This window comes from Battus philenor, unplaced genomic scaffold (assembly GCF_028537555.1).
Source record: "Battus philenor isolate CCGP_79_NKW_IND1 unplaced genomic scaffold, ilBatPhil1.0.hap1 SCAF_9, whole genome shotgun sequence".
Classification (NCBI taxonomy): Eukaryota; Metazoa; Arthropoda; class Insecta; order Lepidoptera; family Papilionidae; genus Battus; species Battus philenor.
This window is the reverse complement of record NW_027181759.1, coordinates 8,439,761-8,460,143: the sequence shown is the minus strand read 5'-3', so window position 1 is coordinate 8,460,143 and position 20,383 is coordinate 8,439,761. Positions and strand designations below refer to the sequence as shown.

At 33.0% G+C, this 20,383-nt stretch overlaps 2 protein-coding genes across 5 annotated transcripts in view; one reads left to right on the top strand and one right to left on the bottom strand.

Moving 5' to 3' along the window:
• The window catches only part of LOC137932450 (E3 ubiquitin-protein ligase RBBP6-like), a 31,013-nt gene extending 25,303 nt beyond the window's left edge, over positions 1-5,710 (top strand). For all 4 annotated transcript variants that reach the window (XM_068776065.1, XM_068776067.1, XM_068776066.1 and 1 more), the window contains one exon: positions 2,773-5,710. In XM_068776065.1, the coding sequence (XP_068632166.1) occupies positions 2,773-5,566 (2,794 nt within the window). In that variant the 3' untranslated portion in view covers positions 5,567-5,710. The remainder of the gene's footprint in view (positions 1-2,772) is intronic.
• A 2,811-nt stretch (positions 5,711-8,521) lies between these two features.
• On the bottom strand, positions 8,522-18,040 carry LOC137932479 (sodium-dependent nutrient amino acid transporter 1-like). Its single transcript, XM_068776106.1, has 13 exons — positions 17,925-18,040; positions 17,519-17,783; positions 16,705-16,921; positions 16,091-16,134; positions 15,502-15,649; positions 15,343-15,421; positions 15,149-15,252; positions 14,688-14,880; positions 13,968-14,144; positions 12,711-12,810; positions 12,453-12,632; positions 9,826-9,920; positions 8,522-9,308 (listed from the first exon to the last, which is right to left on the bottom strand). Exons 1-13 carry the CDS (start codon positions 18,012-18,014, stop codon positions 9,141-9,143), a joined length of 1,860 nt encoding a protein of 619 aa, XP_068632207.1. The 5' UTR covers positions 18,015-18,040; the 3' UTR covers positions 8,522-9,140.
• Positions 18,041-20,383: the final 2,343 nt, after the last annotated feature.

Sequence of the window (20,383 nt, the reverse complement as noted above, 5' to 3'; positions counted from 1 at the left end):
GATAATGTTTCAATATTGTTATTTTCATATTATTACGTTATAAGATTTACATAATCTCTTCTGTTAGTTCATCAAAAACACGTTCGTAAAGTCTCCGTAAAAAATTTTTAGGCTTTTACTATTTGGATACATTTTACACGCCAGATATAGTTCATACAGCGCTCTATCAATCGCACTTTATAACGCTAATAAAACGGACGATGAGTATGAGTAAGTGCTAACAAAAGTTAAAAATGTAAAGATGCGTTTACGTGCGGCATTTTATTAACATGTGTGCAATTTGACGTGACGCAATTTGACAAGAAAACGCCGGTTAAATAGAAATCAGTACAAAAGCACACCAAATTCTGTAGTAAATTGGAACAATCTTCGCAAGAGAAATAGAACATGTCAGCACCGTACAAACCACAGATGTAAACGCATCTTCAGGTCGTTATGAGAAGTTGTACATTTTCTGTTATTTACTATGCCCGTTAAATACATTTTAGACATTTATAATGATCTTATCTGATTTTAAGTGTCAATGTAGTACTATCTTGTATGGTGATGAACACCAGTTTTAGGCATTTATGCATGTATCAAATGCATTAGTGTTATGAATTTTAAATTTTTGAAGCGCTTTGGCATTTTTATGTAGAGAACACACTATCATAGACAACAGCATAAAGACTTTGTAACCTGTGTGTAATGAAATGTATGTATTTTTGAAGATGCAAGTTCTCTTCTATTAGATCATTCATTTCAGCTTTTTTTTTAGCTTTAATTAGTGGATTTTAAGAATGAGAAAAAACCTGTTAACGGATAAAGATTCTTTTTAAATGTTGATATTTCAAATGAATGTATTATTAATTGATAATGTTATTCATTTATATTTAATTCAATAGTTTTTCATAATTCCAAACTAATATAAAGTGTTATAACATATATTTCCTCGTTGTTATTATCTATTGATGTATTATTTTTTATATTATCATTTATTGATGAAAAATATATGTTGAAACAGAAATAATTTTGACTAAATGAATTTTATTCATAATCTATTAAATATATTGATAAGATGTATATATACATAATAAAATATTTTTGATACTTTGGCTTTTCATTTTATTATTAATAATTATTGTGAAGTTATTATAAGCAATAACTGTGATTTGTCTGTAAAAAAATTGAGAGCTTGTTTTGTACCTGAAGTCTATTACACTTTATTGTGGTTATGATTTATATCGATGTCTGTTTGAAATGAACATGTATATTTAGCTATGTAACGTCGAAATGTGAGAGGATGATTGGTAACGTTTTGTATTTAATTTTGTCGTTGCGTTATATTAGAGTAAGAAAATATTTTTTTTTTACATTTTATTTTCGGTCTGAATTTACACGAGTTGCATAATTTGCATTTACAGATTCCGTTTGAGGGAGCGGAGCGTGGAAGGCGCTCAGCCTAATCCTTGTTTACGTAAATTAACTCGATGTCGTCTCTCACGGGGAACCTTGACTCTAGCCACTTGACATCACAGGCCTTATTACCAGATTGAGTATTTCGATAGCGTTAGCAGTTATCCTCTATAGAATTTAATTTCAAAACTATTCCTAGTGAATTTTTCCTTACCTATAAATATAAATATAAGTATTATTTTCTATACAGGTTGGTTATAGGTGTTTCCCAAAATATTAACATTTTGTGTACATCGTCTTCAAAAATCAATAGTTTTTGCAAATATAAACAATGTTATAATATTATACTAGCGCTAAGTCGTCTTAAAAATTCGGAATACAACGTTTTAAATTAATTATTATTAATTTTTGGTTCCCGCAGATTTTGTACTGCCAGAAGTTATTAGCCTGGCGCATTCCGATAGATAAAGTAATTGTCTCAAAACTCATTTATATGGGGTATATACAACTTTTACACCTATAACCAATCAAGCATAATTTAGGAATACGGTTATGCTAAAATATAACTTTCACATCATTGTGCTGGTTTTTTTTTTGTTGCAGTGGCAGTATTTGGAATATTTAGCATTATCTTTTACAGGTAAAGTTAGGTAGTGAAGACATGATTGTTTCACGAAAAATTTCTGCGGGTAATTTCCCGGTAACAATTATTCAGTTTTGTTCCGTACAAGATATTTTTTACTTTAATTTACGTTCGATTTATTTTTTTCGTAAATATTTTGCATTTATACCATAATACGTTTAGTTTTGATAGCATTTCTTATATTCAAATTTGTGTTATTTTGTAAAGAAAATCAAGTTTATGTAGAACTCAAAAATTGTACGTACGGATTTTGTTGTTTTCAAAATTCAACTTTTTATCAAGTGATTCATAGATTAAACTTATCGTTGAATGGAGTAACTAAATGTTTTAAAACTTAAAAAGAAGAAATGCGAATTGGAAAAATTAATAATGAACGTATGATAATGAATCTGTACATTAACGCACATATCTTCTCTTAATAGAATGGCTGCGTGCTTCAGCCTGGAAAGAATTTTAGTATTGTAAATTTGGAGATGTGTTCTTCCACATTCGAATTACATCTTGATATAATAAGCACTGATTAATTATACAATGGGAAATAATATTTTCATTAAAGATTTGTGCTTTTATCTACTCGCATAAGATCGTGTATTTATTAAATCATTAGTTAGAGAAAATAAACTTGAAGGATTTTTAAGTGATTTATAACGGTTCGATTCGCAAGGCAATGTTAAGTTAATAATACAGTTTACACCTAACTACCGTATTATAAAATGATGTCTTTATATTTGCAGATATGGACCGAGGAATAATGCACCACCTCCGTCGTTCACTTCATTAGGTGTGAAACCAATACCGCCTTTAGGAAGTATACCAGTGCAAGCAGAACCTCCGCCAGGGTACCGTGGTCGTTTTGATGGCCCACCATTCGAAGATATCCCACCTGGTGTGGAACCACCTGTTCCGGGATTTGAACCATCTCCATTTGAGAAACCCGCATTTGGCCCGCCTGGACCAATGGAACGTGAAAGAATACCCCCTGGTTATAGAGATCCCTATAGACCGCCTCTTTATGTTGACGGTCCAACCAGTTATCGAGATATGCCAATACCTTCCGCTCAAAATGAGATTCCAGTTCATGTTCCTGATCATACTCTTCGCTACCGCGATAATTACAGACCTGGACATCCTTATCGTGATCAAGGTCCTGTACCTTACAGAGACGGGCAGACTTTTAGGGATTCTGGTGTACAGGGACCACCTTATCGCGAAGGTAACTTTCGTGGAGGACCACCTCCTCCATTCCGCGATAATACGTATCGTAATATCCCGTACAGAGATAGTAATTTCAGAGACCCTGTGCCTCACAATTTCCGTGAAACAAGCGTGCCTTATAGACCCCCAAGCGCTGATCCAAGGGAGCCTATACCATCAAACTTCCATGATACTAACTATCGAGATGGATTTAGGGATGAAAACAATGTAGGCAGAGAACCAATGCGACCTGGTTTTCGATCTAACACTCGCAGAGGAGGGTCTAGAAGAAATCCAAACGTTGAACCGGATAGGCATAGAGAAAAAGACGGACGGGAACGAGAAAGATTTAATGAAACTAGAGACATCCCGAGTGACAGAGGAGAAAGATCGCGAGATATTGAAAAACGACAGGGTTATGAGAAAAGAGAAGGTCGTGACGAGCGTGCTCGTGATTATGAGAGGAGCCGAGATTATGACAAAGAAAGAGATAAAGGTAATGATAAAGGTACACCTGATAAGAAAATTCGCTCTTCTCCTAAACGCTCGCGAGACACACGTGAAAAGAAGCGAAGTGAATCGAGGGGTCGTTCTAGAGATCATGACCGTGATAATCGACGTGAGAAAAAAGACGAACGTTCTCGTGATAGACCTTCTGCTGAAAGAAGGGATCACAAAGATAAAGATAAAGAGAAGAAAATTAAGGATAAAAAGAAAAGGAAAAGAGAAAAGGAAAAAGAAAGTGAAAAGAAAAGAAAACGCGATAAAAAAGAAAAGAAAGAAAAAGATTCTGTTAAGAAAGAAGGCGAGGATATTGATAAGAGCGAAAGTAAATCGGATTCGAAAATATTAGAAAAGGACGAACCAAAAGAAAATATTTTAAAAAAAGATATTGTATTAGAAAGTGACCAAGTTGTATCAAAAGATGTACCTCAAGTTAAGCTTGATTCTGGACTTGATAACGCCAATAATGATCTTTATGGGGATGAAGCAGCTGGAGCTGTTGACAAAGAAATCATACAAAATTATGTAAAGACTGAGGGTAATGAAGAAAATGAAGTGAAGGCGCCAGATCCTAGTAATAAAGAAGAACCATTTGATGGAATAGAACTGCAAGTGGTAACCGAAGATTTAGAAGCAGATATTGAAGCTGCTACAGTTCCAAATAAAGAAGTGCTTGCACCTTTACCCGAGTTATCAAAATGGGAAGTAGACGACGATAATGTTGAAAAAGCTAAGGAGCCGGGTGAAATAACTTCCCCCGAAGAAGAAGGAGATAGCGGTAAAGTTACTTCAGAAGTTATTAAACGAGCTGAAAACGCTATATTTGCGAAAGCAATAAATTCATTGCGTCCTATTGAAATAAAAAAGATCAGTAGCGATCGCCTTAAGTTATACGGAGATGAAACTCAACCTAAAAATTCTATGAATAATATTCAGATTACTGTCCCCGTGACAGACTCTGAACAAAGGTCTATTGAACTGAACGATAAGAAAAAAAGATATTCAAAGACTCCACCACCACGCTTGTCTGTTAAAGAAAGATTAGGTGGAAAAGTCGAAGATGTACGTAGAACGCGAGAAATGCGTGTGGTACATAGTACAGTTGAGCGAGTGAAATCAAGATCCAAAACTCCAAAAAAAGAACACACTTATCGCAGGGTGACGGTAGAAAAAGAAAAGAGTCAAAAATCTGACTCTCATAACAGAATGGAATCGACTAAATCTAATGCGGCCGGAGACGTCAAGAATGAAGAAATTTATTGTGTTGGTGGCTTTAAGAAACGGGAGACTGATAGAAATCTAAAATATGATAAAAAAATAAATAACAACGAAAAACTTGACTCGCGTAGCCGTGGGCAAGACAACTCTAGTACAGATATAAAGGGAATAAACTCTGAACGCGAAAGAAAAAAATCTATTTTGGATGAAGCTCACTTTGAGCCAGATTACGATGAGACCGTTGAATCTGAAAGTGAAGCTAAAGACGAGTCTAATAAGAAGCGCGAGCGTTCCCTTTCACCTGCTGGTCCAAGTGATTCCAAAAAAGTGAAATTTGATGACACAATTAAACTAGATTTGACTAACGTCAAAAAGAAACCAGACACTGACAGCGAATCCTCAAGTGATTCGGATGCTACATCTTCGTCATCTTCTTCAGACGCACGCAGACGTAAGAAAAAGAAAAAACGTAACAAGAAGAAGAAGAAGCGCGCTGCAAGCGATAGCGATAGCGATTCAGATTCTAGTTCCGATGACCATAAAAAGAAAAAGAAAAGGCGTAAACATAAAAAGAAATCGAGTAAAAAAAAGAAGAAGTCTAAACATAAGTAATAACATTTAAAACCTGTTTCTTTCTATTTAGCTTAGGTAGTTGTCTAACTCTTACCTATATTAATTCGTAATTTTAGTATAAAACGTGCATTTCTGCAGTAAGTAGCAAGTGAGTTTAAGGTATTCTGAATGTGTAATGTTATAAAATTTATAAATAATAAATTTTACTTTGAATGTAATCAATGTTTCAATGATAAAACCTTTATTAACTTTGCCTGTATTACCTTCATTTGGGTTTAAAAATTATGATAGATTCATTTTACAGTTGCAACCTTGTATTCAGTTATTTAGATAATGGCTTCGGGGTAATTTACTACAGTGACTGGCTGTAGGTGTAAAACCTTTAACGAGGTGAATGTAAAGCTCGTTTGCTGTAAATTAATTTTGGTACACCCTACTCAAAAATCATCAATTTTGAAAAAATAATAAATGACGTAATGATAAGATATTAAAAAGAAGCGTTATCAAAAATCGAATCACTATATTAAAATTTATTATTGTTTGCTATATTGCGCGCAGACTTTGTACTGCCAGAATTTATTCACCTGACGGATTTTATACAGATGGGGTGATTGTAAATAGAAATAGAGTGCTTTGAGATGACAACTGCAGTCAGTCCTTTGTATTGTTGACCTTTGTTATCAGTGAAAACAATTTTAGGAATATTGATTTCTAAGGTGAAAAGAAAGGCCCTATATACTAAATTAATTTTATTGTGTGATGTATATCGTGTGACTATTCCATACGGAATAGTTTATATATCAAAAGTACAAGACTATAAACCTGCTAGAATTATATTAAGACAAGTTATCGTCTTGAAAACAGGTAACCCCATAGATTTCCATAACACCGGTAAAAAGCGACTTGCATTCATCGTCTTGACGAGCTTAACAAGATTTTTTTGACTACCTTGTGGACGGATATCATATGATTCGCTTGCTGGTTTTTGCCCTTCACTGTCAAAAACTTAGTCACCAATAGCCATTTTTTTTTGTATTCGGTCTGCCCTCTACCACTCCAACTTGCCAATCCGTTGGATTATGACCGCTAATTTCGTTTGCCAACGGGTCTCATGATAACCGGTGCCTGTAATATACTATCATCGAAAAAATTTAAATTTGTTGTGGGTCCGCACCGGGCGGCACTTACCTTGGGGCGGCATTTTTTATATTTACTTATAGTTGTAAAAAGCAACTTTTTCATTTCAAATTTATTTTCTTTCTTGAATAATAAATGATTATTATAAGTTTAATATTTGATTTATATAAATTATGATTAACTTTATGATTTCGAATATTATTCCTCGGTGTATGTAAAAGCATTTTAGTGTAAATTTTGGATTCTAATTCAAAAACAAGATAATAATTTTATTGTATTGTATTCATTAAAATTCGTTGAATTCGTAAAAGGATCTTTACGACTTTGTTCGGCAATTTTTCCTAACTAAAATTTTTTGATGTCAGTTTATAAATATCATTTCTTTTGAAAAGTTTATATGATTACTTTGAAGTGATATATCAATATTTTTTTAAATCAAAAACCACTATTTGATTGACATATAATAGAAAGGGCGGCAAACTGGAGATCGCCCCGGGCGGCAAACTGGAGATCGCCCCGGGCGGCAAAAGTTCTAGGTACGCCACTGTCTCTGCACCGCCCCAATGGGTAACAATTTTAGTGTTATACATTGTACGAGAAGTTTTTTTTTATTTGGATCGGACCCTGCTACCCTTATAGCATTTGCAGAAACTGCGGGTTCGAGACGAAATGGCGCAGAAGGCGCCTAGCATAAGTCCGCTTTTATGATAGCGAAGCTCGGGGACTACTCGGAGGAGCCTTGGCCCAAGCTGTATTACTATTTCACCGGACTTAGAGCCCGCTGAATTCTGTGGCAACACGGCTGCCACTCCATCTGGTGACGGTCCCCACGGGATGACCTTAGTTTAGGACCCATCGATAATATCCGCTTAAAATTCCGACACAAGGGACCTCGACTTGATCGGTTGCTATTGCTTGGCTATAACACTAATATCATTTCGGAAAGCGTTAGCGCTGGGAAAGTGGTGAAAGAAACTCCAGCAACGCTTCTTTCTAGTATGACTACGAGAAGTGTAGTAATTAAATATTTTCTATACACATGAGTACTATTTTCTTTGCAAATTACAGAAGAAGACTGTTTTTTTTTTGTTTATTTTTTCAATGTTAATATCGTAAATAAATAAAAAAAAACTTGCTCTTATCTTGTCTTTTTAAATGTTAAGTTTATGATTCTTTTAATCAAAATAACCAGCAAAATTAAATACGTTGCTAGTCATCTTGATTGTAATTATACTAAATTTTATTGATTTTATAAATTCTGCTTCATTTAAATTATTGATACATTTGGTATTTGATGCTTATTACGCTTCTACGCTTATTACGCTTCTCAGTTTCTATAGCTTTGTCGAAAGTAGGGTTCGAAAATCAGCTAAAATAAATGACCTAATGTACGAGTTTTTTTTTAAATTTTTAAGAATAACGTGTTTATCGTAGGTAATAAGTAAGCCTTTTTAATAGACTAAGTTGATAAGACTTTAACGATTTACCGTTATTACACTTTTTCTTGGAAATTCATTATTAGGAAATTAGTGTGCTATACGAAAAAAATCTATTTCATTGTTTTGTTCTGCGTTTTTGTCTATCATAATTTCTAATTTGTAATTTCTTTAAGGTTATTCTGGTAAATGTTTATTTAACGATTGAATAAATGGACTAAAATATTGTTTATTACATAACCTTGAAAAAATATTATTGTAAATAAATGGTTTTAAATAATATTTTTCATAAATTACAAAAGCGTGGCATTAAAACCAAAAATCGATCGAGTCGTTTTTTACATTTGCTATGGATATGGATAAATAAATTTATGGATTTAATTTAATTATTTTTATTTCTGATCATATTCTAACTTATTACTCTACATACTCAGTCTGTCTTATTAGAAGTACTAAGAAGTAGCATTTTTATTTATACTTTTTATGCCATACAAACCACAGAGTAAATTAAAACACCTGTAAATAGCTACCTAAATTATGATTTGAATCGAAATCAAAAAAGGCGTTTGACGAGAAACAAAAAATACACTGCCTCATAAACCATTATAATTAAGTATTAATATCTTAAATCACACTAAATCAATAATTAAGGAGATCACTCTGAAATTATTGTTTATTTTTCTGTTCGAATGCGATAGGCACACAAATATTCATTATAAACTGATATTTGTAACGACCTAGGCAAAGGAGTACAGAAACTTGGAGATAGCTAAATGATTTCAATTAACTATTAACAAGAATAGATAGTTCAGTAAGAAGAATTTTATTTTATTTTACCTTAATTATTACAACATAGTTATGAAATAATATTATTAATTTACAATAAGCTTAATTATGAGAATTTCTTGAAACAATCAATAGATTACTAAATTAACATACAATACCATGAGTTTTAGTTAATTTAGTTGTGCTGGTTTGTAATGTCTGTTACCAGATTTTGTTTTACAGCTCTATGCACTCGGATTTGAACGTAGTTTCTATCATTTTCTGTAGCCACCAACTAAAATCATGCCTAAGTGATGAAACCAATTTTTACGCTTAACATTCCTGTCGCATTTTGCGTCACTACGGAACTGTTTCCATTCTTCTCTTAATTCTGGTATACGTGGTCCATACGTGGGTTTTTTGTTAAAGGATGTTTTCACGGTCTGAAAAAATTAAAGCATAATGCAACTAATATTCATATACCAATAATAAGTTTTTGTATTAAAAGATATATTTATAATGTTAGTATAAAATTATTCTAGCCAGGTTTAATGATTACACTTATGTATGAGATTTCCGCATATGTATTGACACGGTTTTTCTGGAACCATAAGGGTTTGTATATTTTCGTCGTCGTCGTTACAAACCATAGCCGCCCACTACAATGTTAAGGCCTCCCGACCAAGATATCTTTGTGGGGATATCCCATAATCGCCACGCATGGTTGGTGGATATTATGGTATGCAGGACGTTGCTGCCCATCCTCTGGATACGTGCGTAGTGACAATCCTATGTCATTATTTCACAAAGTGTGAATTACGTAATATTGTATTTCGGAAATCGAATCTGCGATCGCAAGTCTCAGTCTTCTGCCGCTGAGCTACCACTGTTCGTTTATTGTATCATTCATAAAATAACTATTCATCCAAATATTTTTAAAAGATATAAAAGTTTACTCACCTTTATTATATCGTTTGATCTATATTTCCATAAAGTTTGTATGATAAATATAGGAATCAATGCAATTCCTATGTACTGGAGACAGATGCCAGCAACTATAAATAAACAAATGGCAACAAATGTTAATATTATGGTATTGTACATCTCGTTAACGTGTTGTGATTTACTCAGAATTTGATAATATCACATGCTCGACTCTTTATTACAACGATAAGCTGTTTTGTTCTTTAATATTCTATATTTCGGATAATTTTTAATGTTTCTCCCACATCACCATCCATTAAAGCCGGTGATGTTATGTGATTCATATAAAGCGAGGCATTAGTAGTGAAAGTGAAACTGTCGAACAATGAATATATATCGCATTTCTTAACCTCTCAGCTGTAGCGGTACCGGAAGACCGCTGTATAGTGCCTTAAATATGCGCGAGCAAAAACGGGAGGAGGTATCGGCCGTTTCGTTCCATCAGTCCGCCGTAAACGCTAGCGGGCACTTGGTTGCACGGTATACAACAATTGTCTTTATTTTTCTCATAATGATCTAACATTACTAAGATGTTAAATAAAAAAATATTTTTTATTATTAGGACCTTGAATAAGTTCTCGCTGTTCTTTGAAAGACGGCGTTGCGGCACTTTGTGCCTGGAATTTCGTACGGTAACAAATTACCAAAGTAGTGCTATATGTATCCTCAAATTATAGTAGAATAGAGTTTATCACAGTGTCAACTACATATTTATTTGCCTTTTGTGAAAATGTGTACTTTTGTGCCAAATAAAGTGTTTTTGCGGGGAATTTTATTGCACTGCTTTATTCAGAAAAAATCTGCAGCAGAAGCACACAGAATTCTCGTTGAGACATATGGTGACAATGCTTTGTCGAATACAACGTGCAGAGACTGGTTTAGGCGCTTCAAAAGTAATGATTTTGACCTTGAAGACATAGAGCGTTCTGGAGCACCGACAAAATTTGAAGACAAAGAATTGCTGGCATTGCTTGAAGAAGATCCATGTCAGACGTTAGTAGAGCTTGGGAAAACGTTACAAGTAGATGCGTCAACAGTTTCAAAACGTTTAAAAGCGTTAGGAATGATCCAAAAGCGTCCTTGCTTTGGGTGCCGTATGAGTTGAAGCCGAGAGACGTAGAGCGACGTTTTCTCATGTGTGAATTGTTGCTTCAACGACAAAAGAGAAAAGGTTTTCTGCACCATATCGTCACTGGGGATGAAAAGTGGATTCACTACGACAATCTAACGCGAAAAAAATCGTGAGGTATGCCGGGTCACGCATCAACATCGTCGCCTAAACCAAATATCCATGGTTCTAAGCTTCTTCTCTGCATTTGGTGGGATCAGCGTGGCGTAATTTAATATGAGCTGCTTAAACCTAATGAAACTATCACGGGAGCTCGCTATCGACTTCAGTTGATGCGTTTGAGTCGCGTTCTATACAAAGCGATTTTATTACATGATAATGCTCGGCCACATGTGGCAAAACCAGTCAAAACTTACCTGGAAACACTTTAATGGGAAGTTCTACCCCACCCGCCGTATTCACCGGACATAGCCCCCTCCGATTACCACTTGTTTCGGTCGATGGCGCACGGTTTAAGCGAGCAGCGCTTCCATTTTTTTGAAGAAGCCGAAAAATGGCTTGATTCATGGATTGCCTCGAAAGATGAGTCATTTTTCCGACGGGGGATTCAATTGCTACCAGAGAGAAGGGAGAAAGTGGTCTCTAATGATGGACAATACTTTGGGTAATGTCATTGTAAGCACTGTATTTTAAATTTTTTTTTTTAAAAAAAAAACAGCGAGAACTTATTCAAGGTCCTAATATTTTTCAATATTAATAATTGATTCATTAATAAAATTTATTAATGTGGCTATTTATTATCATAGCCTAATTGTGTTCATACAGTGAAATGGTATATGTACCAGAATTAAATATTTTATTATCATTTATCAATTACGTCAATACTTAGTTACTAATTAAGTTAAACTAAGGAATAAGAAGCAGTCACTAACGCCAGCTGCATCTAAGATTTGTTTTGGTCAATACTGGAACGCCGATTTTTTGTAATGATATTCTCAAAGGAATCGCATTTTTCTACTCGAGTCCATTCGATACAGCTTATCTAGTTTTTTTGCTTGTAATTACCGTTAAGCAATTGAATACTATTTGAAAGATATAATTTCTTTCAAATATTTATCATGGATTAATTAATAATCTTTATTTGATAATGGCGGTATTTTATCACAAAAAATGATTATTTCATTATAACCAGTTCAATATCATGCTGGAAATGTTAATTTATTATGAGCTTATGAAGCGTATATCTACTTCTAATAATATGGTAATCCTTTGTATTACATTGTATACTGCCCAACATCAATCAAAAGTTGACGTTATAATTTTCCCGAGTACACAGTTATATAATTCTTATTTGAGAATACGGGTATGATTGGGAAATTTAATAATGTTAAATTTAATAATTAATCTTATCCGAAACAGCAATCTATTAAAATAATCATGGGGATTCCCTATCACATCCAAATGGTTCGAGGTCGATAGGAAGATTGTTATGCTTGATACTTGTAGCGATAGTTGAAGTGATTACTCAACTTACTGTAAGCTTCATTAGGATACTGATACGTCCCGCCAAACATTAACGCTTCCGTTGTGACAAGCGCGTAGAAGAACACAGCAATCATTATAAAAGGAGTGACGATTGACCAGCAAACTCGCCAGTAGATCGATGTTTTTAGTCCCAACATAAATTCTATATCCACACACAAATTTTCGAGACCTAAAACAAAATTATGCGAATTACAATACTTGTATTTCATTGCTTGAGAAATTTTATTTTTGTTTATAATTCTTTTACCATAGATCCAAAACACTCCAATGGTTTCAGTGATAGCTGCGAAAAGTCTCATGAATGTTCCGCCGTAGTAGTCAACTAATTCCAATATGTATTGGCCGCCCTGAAATATGACCATTTTATATTTAAAAAGAAAGTTCGTGGCAGATCTATTGGCAAAAAAAATATCTTGTAACCAGTCTTATTTTACATTTTAAAGTTTATACAGGTATGTGTGCTATATGTATCTATTATAACAACCTATATAAGTAAGTGTTTATTAGTAATAAGATAAGTATAATATTTTTCACGTATACAGGATAATTGGAAATATTTGTAAAGGTTTTAAAAGTGTAAGTGTTTAGCTTATTTATCATCAAAAAGTTTTAAAACTTTCACACTTATTACGATCACCGTGTATGAATGATCACTCTGAAATTTTTAACGTTGTGTTATTTTTTCTATGGCAGCCCAATAATCTCTGCCAATACAAGGTCTGTTGGGACAGCTAGTAAACAATAATTAATTATGTTATACAAATTTAGAAAACGCTTATCATTACGTAATTTATTATTTCTTGAACCATTGATCTTTGGACATGGTTAACTATACATCTTTAAAGCTTTTACAATTATTGTCAATCCTCCTGTATGTTATTTTTTATATGTTTTGAATTATTTTCGTATTAATCTTTGTTTCTTACTTACTTGTTATCTCTAAACTGCTTTAGGTTGACTGGTAGAAAATGTCTACAAGACATGCAGTACGCCATTAAAATAGTGTAAAAAAGAGTCAATAAATGAATATGAACTAAACAATGTTTGTAATTAATAATCATGTCAGAATCATTAATCGGCTTTTGAAACACTTGTATAACGTTTGTGTCGAGGTAGCGAACGCTATGTGGCAGTGCTGGAATTTGCATTTCAGAACCCTTAGTTCTACCGTTTCATTATTGGTAAGGTATACTATTTACCAGTTTAAACAACTTGCACCTATAAAATAATATTACATATATAAAACTATGTATTAGAATTGTAATCATCTTATCTTTTTATAATGTGCAATACGATTAAATGTAGTATAATGATATAATATATTTGCATACTTTGAACGTTATTAAAAACGTGAGCCAATCTGATATATGGATTTGCATGAAGGATACGCTGATTAGAGATTGTTAAGGTTCAGAATTCGTAACGCTAATTCTCTGAGTCTCGCTCAATAAAAAGTATTGTCTTCATGGTAAGCACTAGAAAGCTAGAGTATTTATTCACTTACCGGAGTAACGTAGATAAGTCCGACCAGGAATCCTACGATGCAACTTGCAGCAGACATGTATATAGTGGGAACTCGCGGAAAAGAGTCGAGAAGAATCGTGTTTACGGTTGAAAGCAAGGCTACGCCAGATCCAACGCCCAATACCGCCATCATTAAGAAGAAAAGCACAGCGAATAACTAAAAAAATGTATACCAATAAGCAAATAAATTATTTTACCAATAAGTTGATTATAATAATAAAGTCATATCCATCAATATCACAAATACGAAATTTTAAGCTTTATCATGATCAACATCATTATTTTAGTTGTATAATGTCCACTACTGGACGTGAGCCTCTCTGTATATTTCCAATAAGACAGGTATGATAAATTTTTCCGACGTTTTTTTTCCTTATCTAGGTTTCATTTATCCACCTTGCGGGTAGAGATCCTATGCTTCCCAGCCCGTGGTCTCACCGCCACTTCAAGTTGCCATTTGGCTGGGCTTTATAGGTTACTTTCGTTCATTTATATCATCATAGATTCTGTAGAGAAATCCTTATCGTGATTCTCTACGTGGCTCGTAGAAAGACCTTGCCAATAAGGACCGAAGTGAGAGACCACGTTGTCGTTATTTTATCCGTAGACAAACAAAATAAAAAATTATATTTAAACGGGAAACTTCATACTTGACAACGGATAAGAGTGTAAAAAGCCTTTTTAGTTTGTTTATGTATACCTGGGGGACAGCGGGTGATTTGGCAATAGCGTCTGGGTACGAAATAAACGCAAGGCTGGTACCGCCGGCACCGATGACCTGGCTGACATCATCGTAGTTCAGCTCATAAGCCAAATTTCCCAAAACACCGAAAATTGTGATTCCGGATATTAGACTCGTAAACGTATCCAACGTTGTAACTATCATAGAATCTCTGTAATCAGAAATTTATGAAATGATTTAAAGTTGAAACATTTAAATTGTTTTAAACGATTGTAAGCAGCTTATTAATTAATAAAAAAATTAATTCCTTTATCATCGTTTATCAAACAATTATAGGGCAATAAACTCATTCACCTACAAATAACTCGAAGCTGTTTGTATTGACATATAAAGACAAAAAAACGCGACAAATTAAACCAGTATATTTGTCGAATTTTGTTGAATCGATTAAATTATAAAATACGATTGTGATAATTTACCTGTAAACATTCTGTTTGAAATCATTGTATGACGAAAACATAATCAAGGCTCCTGAACAAACAGATAACGAAAAGAACACTTGTGTTACAGCTGCGTACCATACCTAAAAAGAATTAAAACGATAAATATTTATTTAAAAGATAAATATCATTTAATAATAAGTTTTGTTAAAAATTTATAAAAGTAGACGTACCTTGATTTCTAAAATCTTTTGCCAGTCTGGGGTTACGAAGAATAAAATCCCATTCGCAGCTCCCGGCAGAGTCACAGCGCTAAAATAGTCAATAATCATTTATTTTTTCTTTAACCAAATTTACTTGGATTGCAAAAGTGTTAAAAACAGTGATCTTACCGAATAAGCAAAATGATTATAATAACGTAAGGAAAAAGGGCGAGAAAATAGGCAGCTTTTCCCGAACTCTTAACCCCTCTTGCAACGATGAAAAAAATAATTATCCACGATGCCAGTAGGCAGAGTGATAAGTCCCACAGTGGTGCACCTGAGGAAGGAAATAAAGTATTTTCTTTTACAAAACGTTTTGTTTTTTTCTCAGTTGGAATAATAAGAAATTTAGAAAAAGATGTATTTACATAGGCTTAAAAAGTCGATGGGAATAAAGCTACTGACTTTGAGTATCACTATTCCGTTGCTACCGTTGCTGATCTATTTTGGTTAAAGACCATCTCAACATCATCATTTTAGCCGCAGTACCTTCACTGCCAGACGTAGATCTCCGATAGATTGTTTATCATAACTGGGATATGTGTCAATTTTAACTAGACTTGGTATGTGGATTGGTGAACGCAGTTTTATTTCTCATACATTTGTCATATATATTATTATGTTTATTTATATATGATCAATTTAATGATGTATTAGCTCAATTAAAAGCAGTGACCAGGGCATAGGTAATTAATGATCAATATGACATAATACTTACCAATACCGTCGTGTATCCCGTCCGACTGTCGGAGAACTGTTCGTCTATATATAAAAAAATGTATATATTATTATTTTCGTTAAATGAAAGCCATGATCATTATTTTCTTTTCCGGGTTCCGCGCTGTTCGTATATAAATATTTTATTCTTAAAGAAAGGAAAACGATTTATATGTTTATACAGTCGCAGCTTAGTTTACTACAGTTTTGTTGTACATATGTGAATGTTTAAGTAAAATAAAAAAGATTAATGTTCGCTCGAAAATTTTTACTCTGATTGTGAAAAGATAATGTATGTAAAGAGATGTATGTAAATTATGTAAAAAAATATTTATAATAAATTTATAAATATTTTCGAACTTAATAGATTAACAAAAAAATATTGCTTTGCGTCAAGTAGCAAAAAAATCGTCAATAACTTTAATAAATTTAAGAAATAAAAACGTTATTAATTCAATATTTTGTTTTAATTTATTTATATTTAACTGTCATGTTTTAGGAACATATATATATATATATATATATATATATATATACATATATTGAACTATTGAACATGGATATCCAAGTTATCATAAAATAATTTATAAAAAATAGCAAAAATAATTTGCTTACGTGAAATACAACTCTGCACTGCTAACGGGATCACCTTGTATAGAGCTCATATTAACAGCTACTCCGGAAGGAACACAATTAGTCCATTCAGATTGGCAGAGCGCCCAAGGTAATGGTGACTGAAAACTCATTGCCAGATAGTAGAAACACAAAGCAATGATGGATACATAGTATGAGAGCACGTAGACGGCACTTAATGCTTGAGCGTAACCCGTTCCTGAAAAATTAAATTGTTGCACCGGGTAATAACCATGTGGTATTCATAATAAAGTCAGATATCAATCGAAACGGACAAGGTTTACAGAAAATTTGCTCCCATTTTTAATTGAAGAGCGTTCATTTTAATACTTAAATTGATGAGGCACATTATTGGATTTGTAACTTTGTTTACAAATGATAGATAAAAAAATTTACATATATAAGGCGTGTATTTACTATCATTTTATAAACTTTATTGTTACGTAAACAAAGTTCTACAATGTTTAATAAAAAACAACTAAATTTAGCATTAGCAAATATTCCAGCTAAAAGTGCCAATTATGATGCGTTATTATTTAGCGCTCTTTCGTAAAGATGATGCTCAATATTACACTGTACAACAAAAAATTCTATAAAATGAAACTTTGTTTCATTTCGCTGGTCTTGCAAGAACAATTTTGACTTTAATGAAAAAGCGGACAAAAAGGATATTGGTGTGTTAATTACAATTAAAATTTGCTTGTAAAAAGGATGACCATTCGAATTTTAGTATATGCATGTGCAGAAGAATAAAAATTTTACTTAATTATATGAGACATAGTTAAAATAATATTACCTTTCATGGCAGGTGATAGAGCCCATATTTTAACGCAGTTGCTACTACTGAACTGACCAAGAACTGTTTCTAAATAATACATGGATTTTCCGATAATCAGTAAAATAATGATGTAAGGAATAAGGAAAGCACCGCCGCCATTCTGGTACGCCACGAAAGGAAAACGCCATACATTGCCCAGTCCCACCGAAGTGGCTATACATGACATAAGAAATTCCATTTGGTTGTCCCATTTCGGTCGTTCGTTAACTTCAGTATTTTGCACCTGTACAAACATTAATTTTATTTATGGATTTGGTAACTGTAATAAATTTACTTTTACTTTAAAAAGATGTAATGATAATCATTATATCTCATAAATATTACAATATATTTTACACTTTATTAAATACTTATTATTACTTACTTTTTTCGAATCATTCTTTGTATTCGTAAATTTTTCAGGCGCCGCATCAAAACCCTTATTCGATTGACCTTCTTCGTCCGACCCTTTCATTTTATAGTTTTAAATATCGTAGAACGTTATTTCACTTTATACTTTTGTATAAAATAATTTTAAGGCGCGATTTTTAACTACGCGCGCCGCTGCCCAAACACCAAAGAAAACTTATCATAATTATACATGTATTTATTGCCAAAGTTATAACATGTAACAGATAACTCTTAAGATAATAATAAATATAATATTACTTATCTATTACCAAATAGATTTTTTGAAAAGCCACTTGTCCGGTATGGGTTATTTTATGTAGCGTCGTGTCTTTTAATCATTTATTGTTCCGTGATTACAATCTAAAAATTTTCGCATGGACGTATTTTAACTTGTTTTTCTATTCATTTTATTTAATTATTGAAATATATTTTAGACATGTCAGGGTTTTTTGGTTTCATTGTATATTTTTCTCTCCTGTTACTTCTGTTTCAGAACGAATGCATATTTGGTAATCGTGATGATCTTGTTTAATCCGCATGAGGACGCGAGTAATGTATAATTTAAGGAGCCATAAATATATTTTGTGCAATGATCAAGATTTCTTAACGAGATTGAAACAGGAATCAAGAGAATCGTCGACGAACGAAAGTATACACCGCGTAACGGATTTTCAAGTTTAAGTGCAGACCACGTAGCGTGCAGAATATATGGATCTTTAAACTTTGGAAAGGGAGACGCTACAAGGCAGACAATGATGCAGGCCAATGAAATGAAATAAAAAAAGTCTATGGGTGAGGCCCATGTCCAGCAGTGGTCGCCCCAGGGCTGAATAATGATTCGAAATATGTGTTAATAATAATTGTACATGTATTTACTTCAACCAGAAATAAGCTTTATAAATATTTAATTTTAAGTAGAAAATAATTTAATAAATATTATAGTGGAGATATTATTATTTAATGATTCTTTTATTACATACAAAATTGTGTCTTAAAAGCTTACATTTATCTTAATTACTTGTCTAAGCTGTACAATTTCCTGTCAGAACTTGCCCTTTTGGCATAAACAATACGTGTTTATCAAACGAGTTCCATATAAGAGACATACGTAGTATAATATTAACTACTAAATAGTTATTTCTGTGTTTCTTGTATTCTGTTTTCACAGACCATTTAAAAGATAGTATTAGTTATTAAATAACAGCCATCGTAGAGTCGATGCTCGAAGACGTCATTAAACGAGTGTAGTGATTGCGAAGAAATTAATTTTATTGATCCAACAAAGATTATACATCTATTAACAATCTTCTGTCGCCGCTGGCTTGATTTCCATTGGTATAGAACCTTTGAATATTTGTCTATAGATTATTAAGTAATAAACCTGTCACTCTCTCCTTCCAAATGGGGGTTGTGGGAAATAATAACACTGCTTGGCTAAAAGGTAAACCAGGTCCATTGGTCACTGTTGCCGTCTTGTCATTTACACGTTTCATGGGTTTGAAGAGGCAGGTAGGAGATTGCCCATAGTCTAAATCTCTCAGAAGTCTTTTCCTTAGAAGGCTCAAGCCGCTCCTCACTGCTTATATCTGAATTTTTATTCGTATCGGTGATCTATTGGTATGGGAGGTAGTGTTAGATGTTAAAAGCATAAAAAGTTTTTCTAAATGATTTTTGAGAGTAAAAATGCTTTTTTTTGGCTACAGCCGAGCTTAGGCTGTATGCGATGTCGAAAAAAAAGTAATACGAAAAGACATATGGTTCTTAAAGTTGCATAGTTATCCATAGAGAAGCATTTGCGATTTTTGTCATAAAACCTGTGTTGGACTAGGAATTTTATGCAATAGTAGGTCACGAGTTATATTCTTATAAAATGTAGTAAATTTGATGACCCTAGATTGCATATATACAGGATAATCCTGGCTTAAATTGAACATTATTGTTAATATTCCATCTTTATAAAAAAAAATACTAACGAAGGACTTTGGTTACATCGTGAACCCCTATTTAAAGACGTATAAACAATGTTTAATGATATTATTTTAACTTCATATATTGCATAAGTTAAAGACTGCATGTGATCTAAGTGAATTTTTTATTCCACCTTTATACATTAACCTTTGCTGGTTAAAATCAAGGATTTAGAGAATCCGTTTTTAAATAAAATTTTCACTGCGTGATCAAACACCATGTTTTATTAAAAACACATCAACGATAATTATTAACGGATTATAAAGAAAAATCAGAGAGTCTTAGTTTTCTAAATATTTTTTAAACAGGTTGCGTGAAGTTGTCATTTTTTTTTAACTGAAACCATTTTGTAATACATATTGCGACAATGTTAATTTATTTTTTGATTGTTTATAGCAGTATCATTACACTACTCATGATAAGTATATTAAAAAATGATCGATTTATCAAAATGTAAATTGGGAA

Bases quoted from the DNA above. Each gene is read 5' to 3' on its own strand.
- LOC137932479 (XM_068776106.1), bottom strand. From the start codon at position 18,014: ATGAAAGGGTCGGACGAAGAAGGTCAATCGAATAAGGGTTTTGATGCG. The intron at 16,135-16,704 runs GTAAGCAAATTA...TTTTATATATAG, and splicing joins AGTGCAGAGTTGTATTTCAC to ACGAACAGTTCTCCGACAGT. The intron at 14,145-14,687 runs GTATACATAAAC...ACATTTTTTTAG, and splicing joins AATCACCCGCTGTCCCCCAG to TTATTCGCTGTGCTTTTCTT.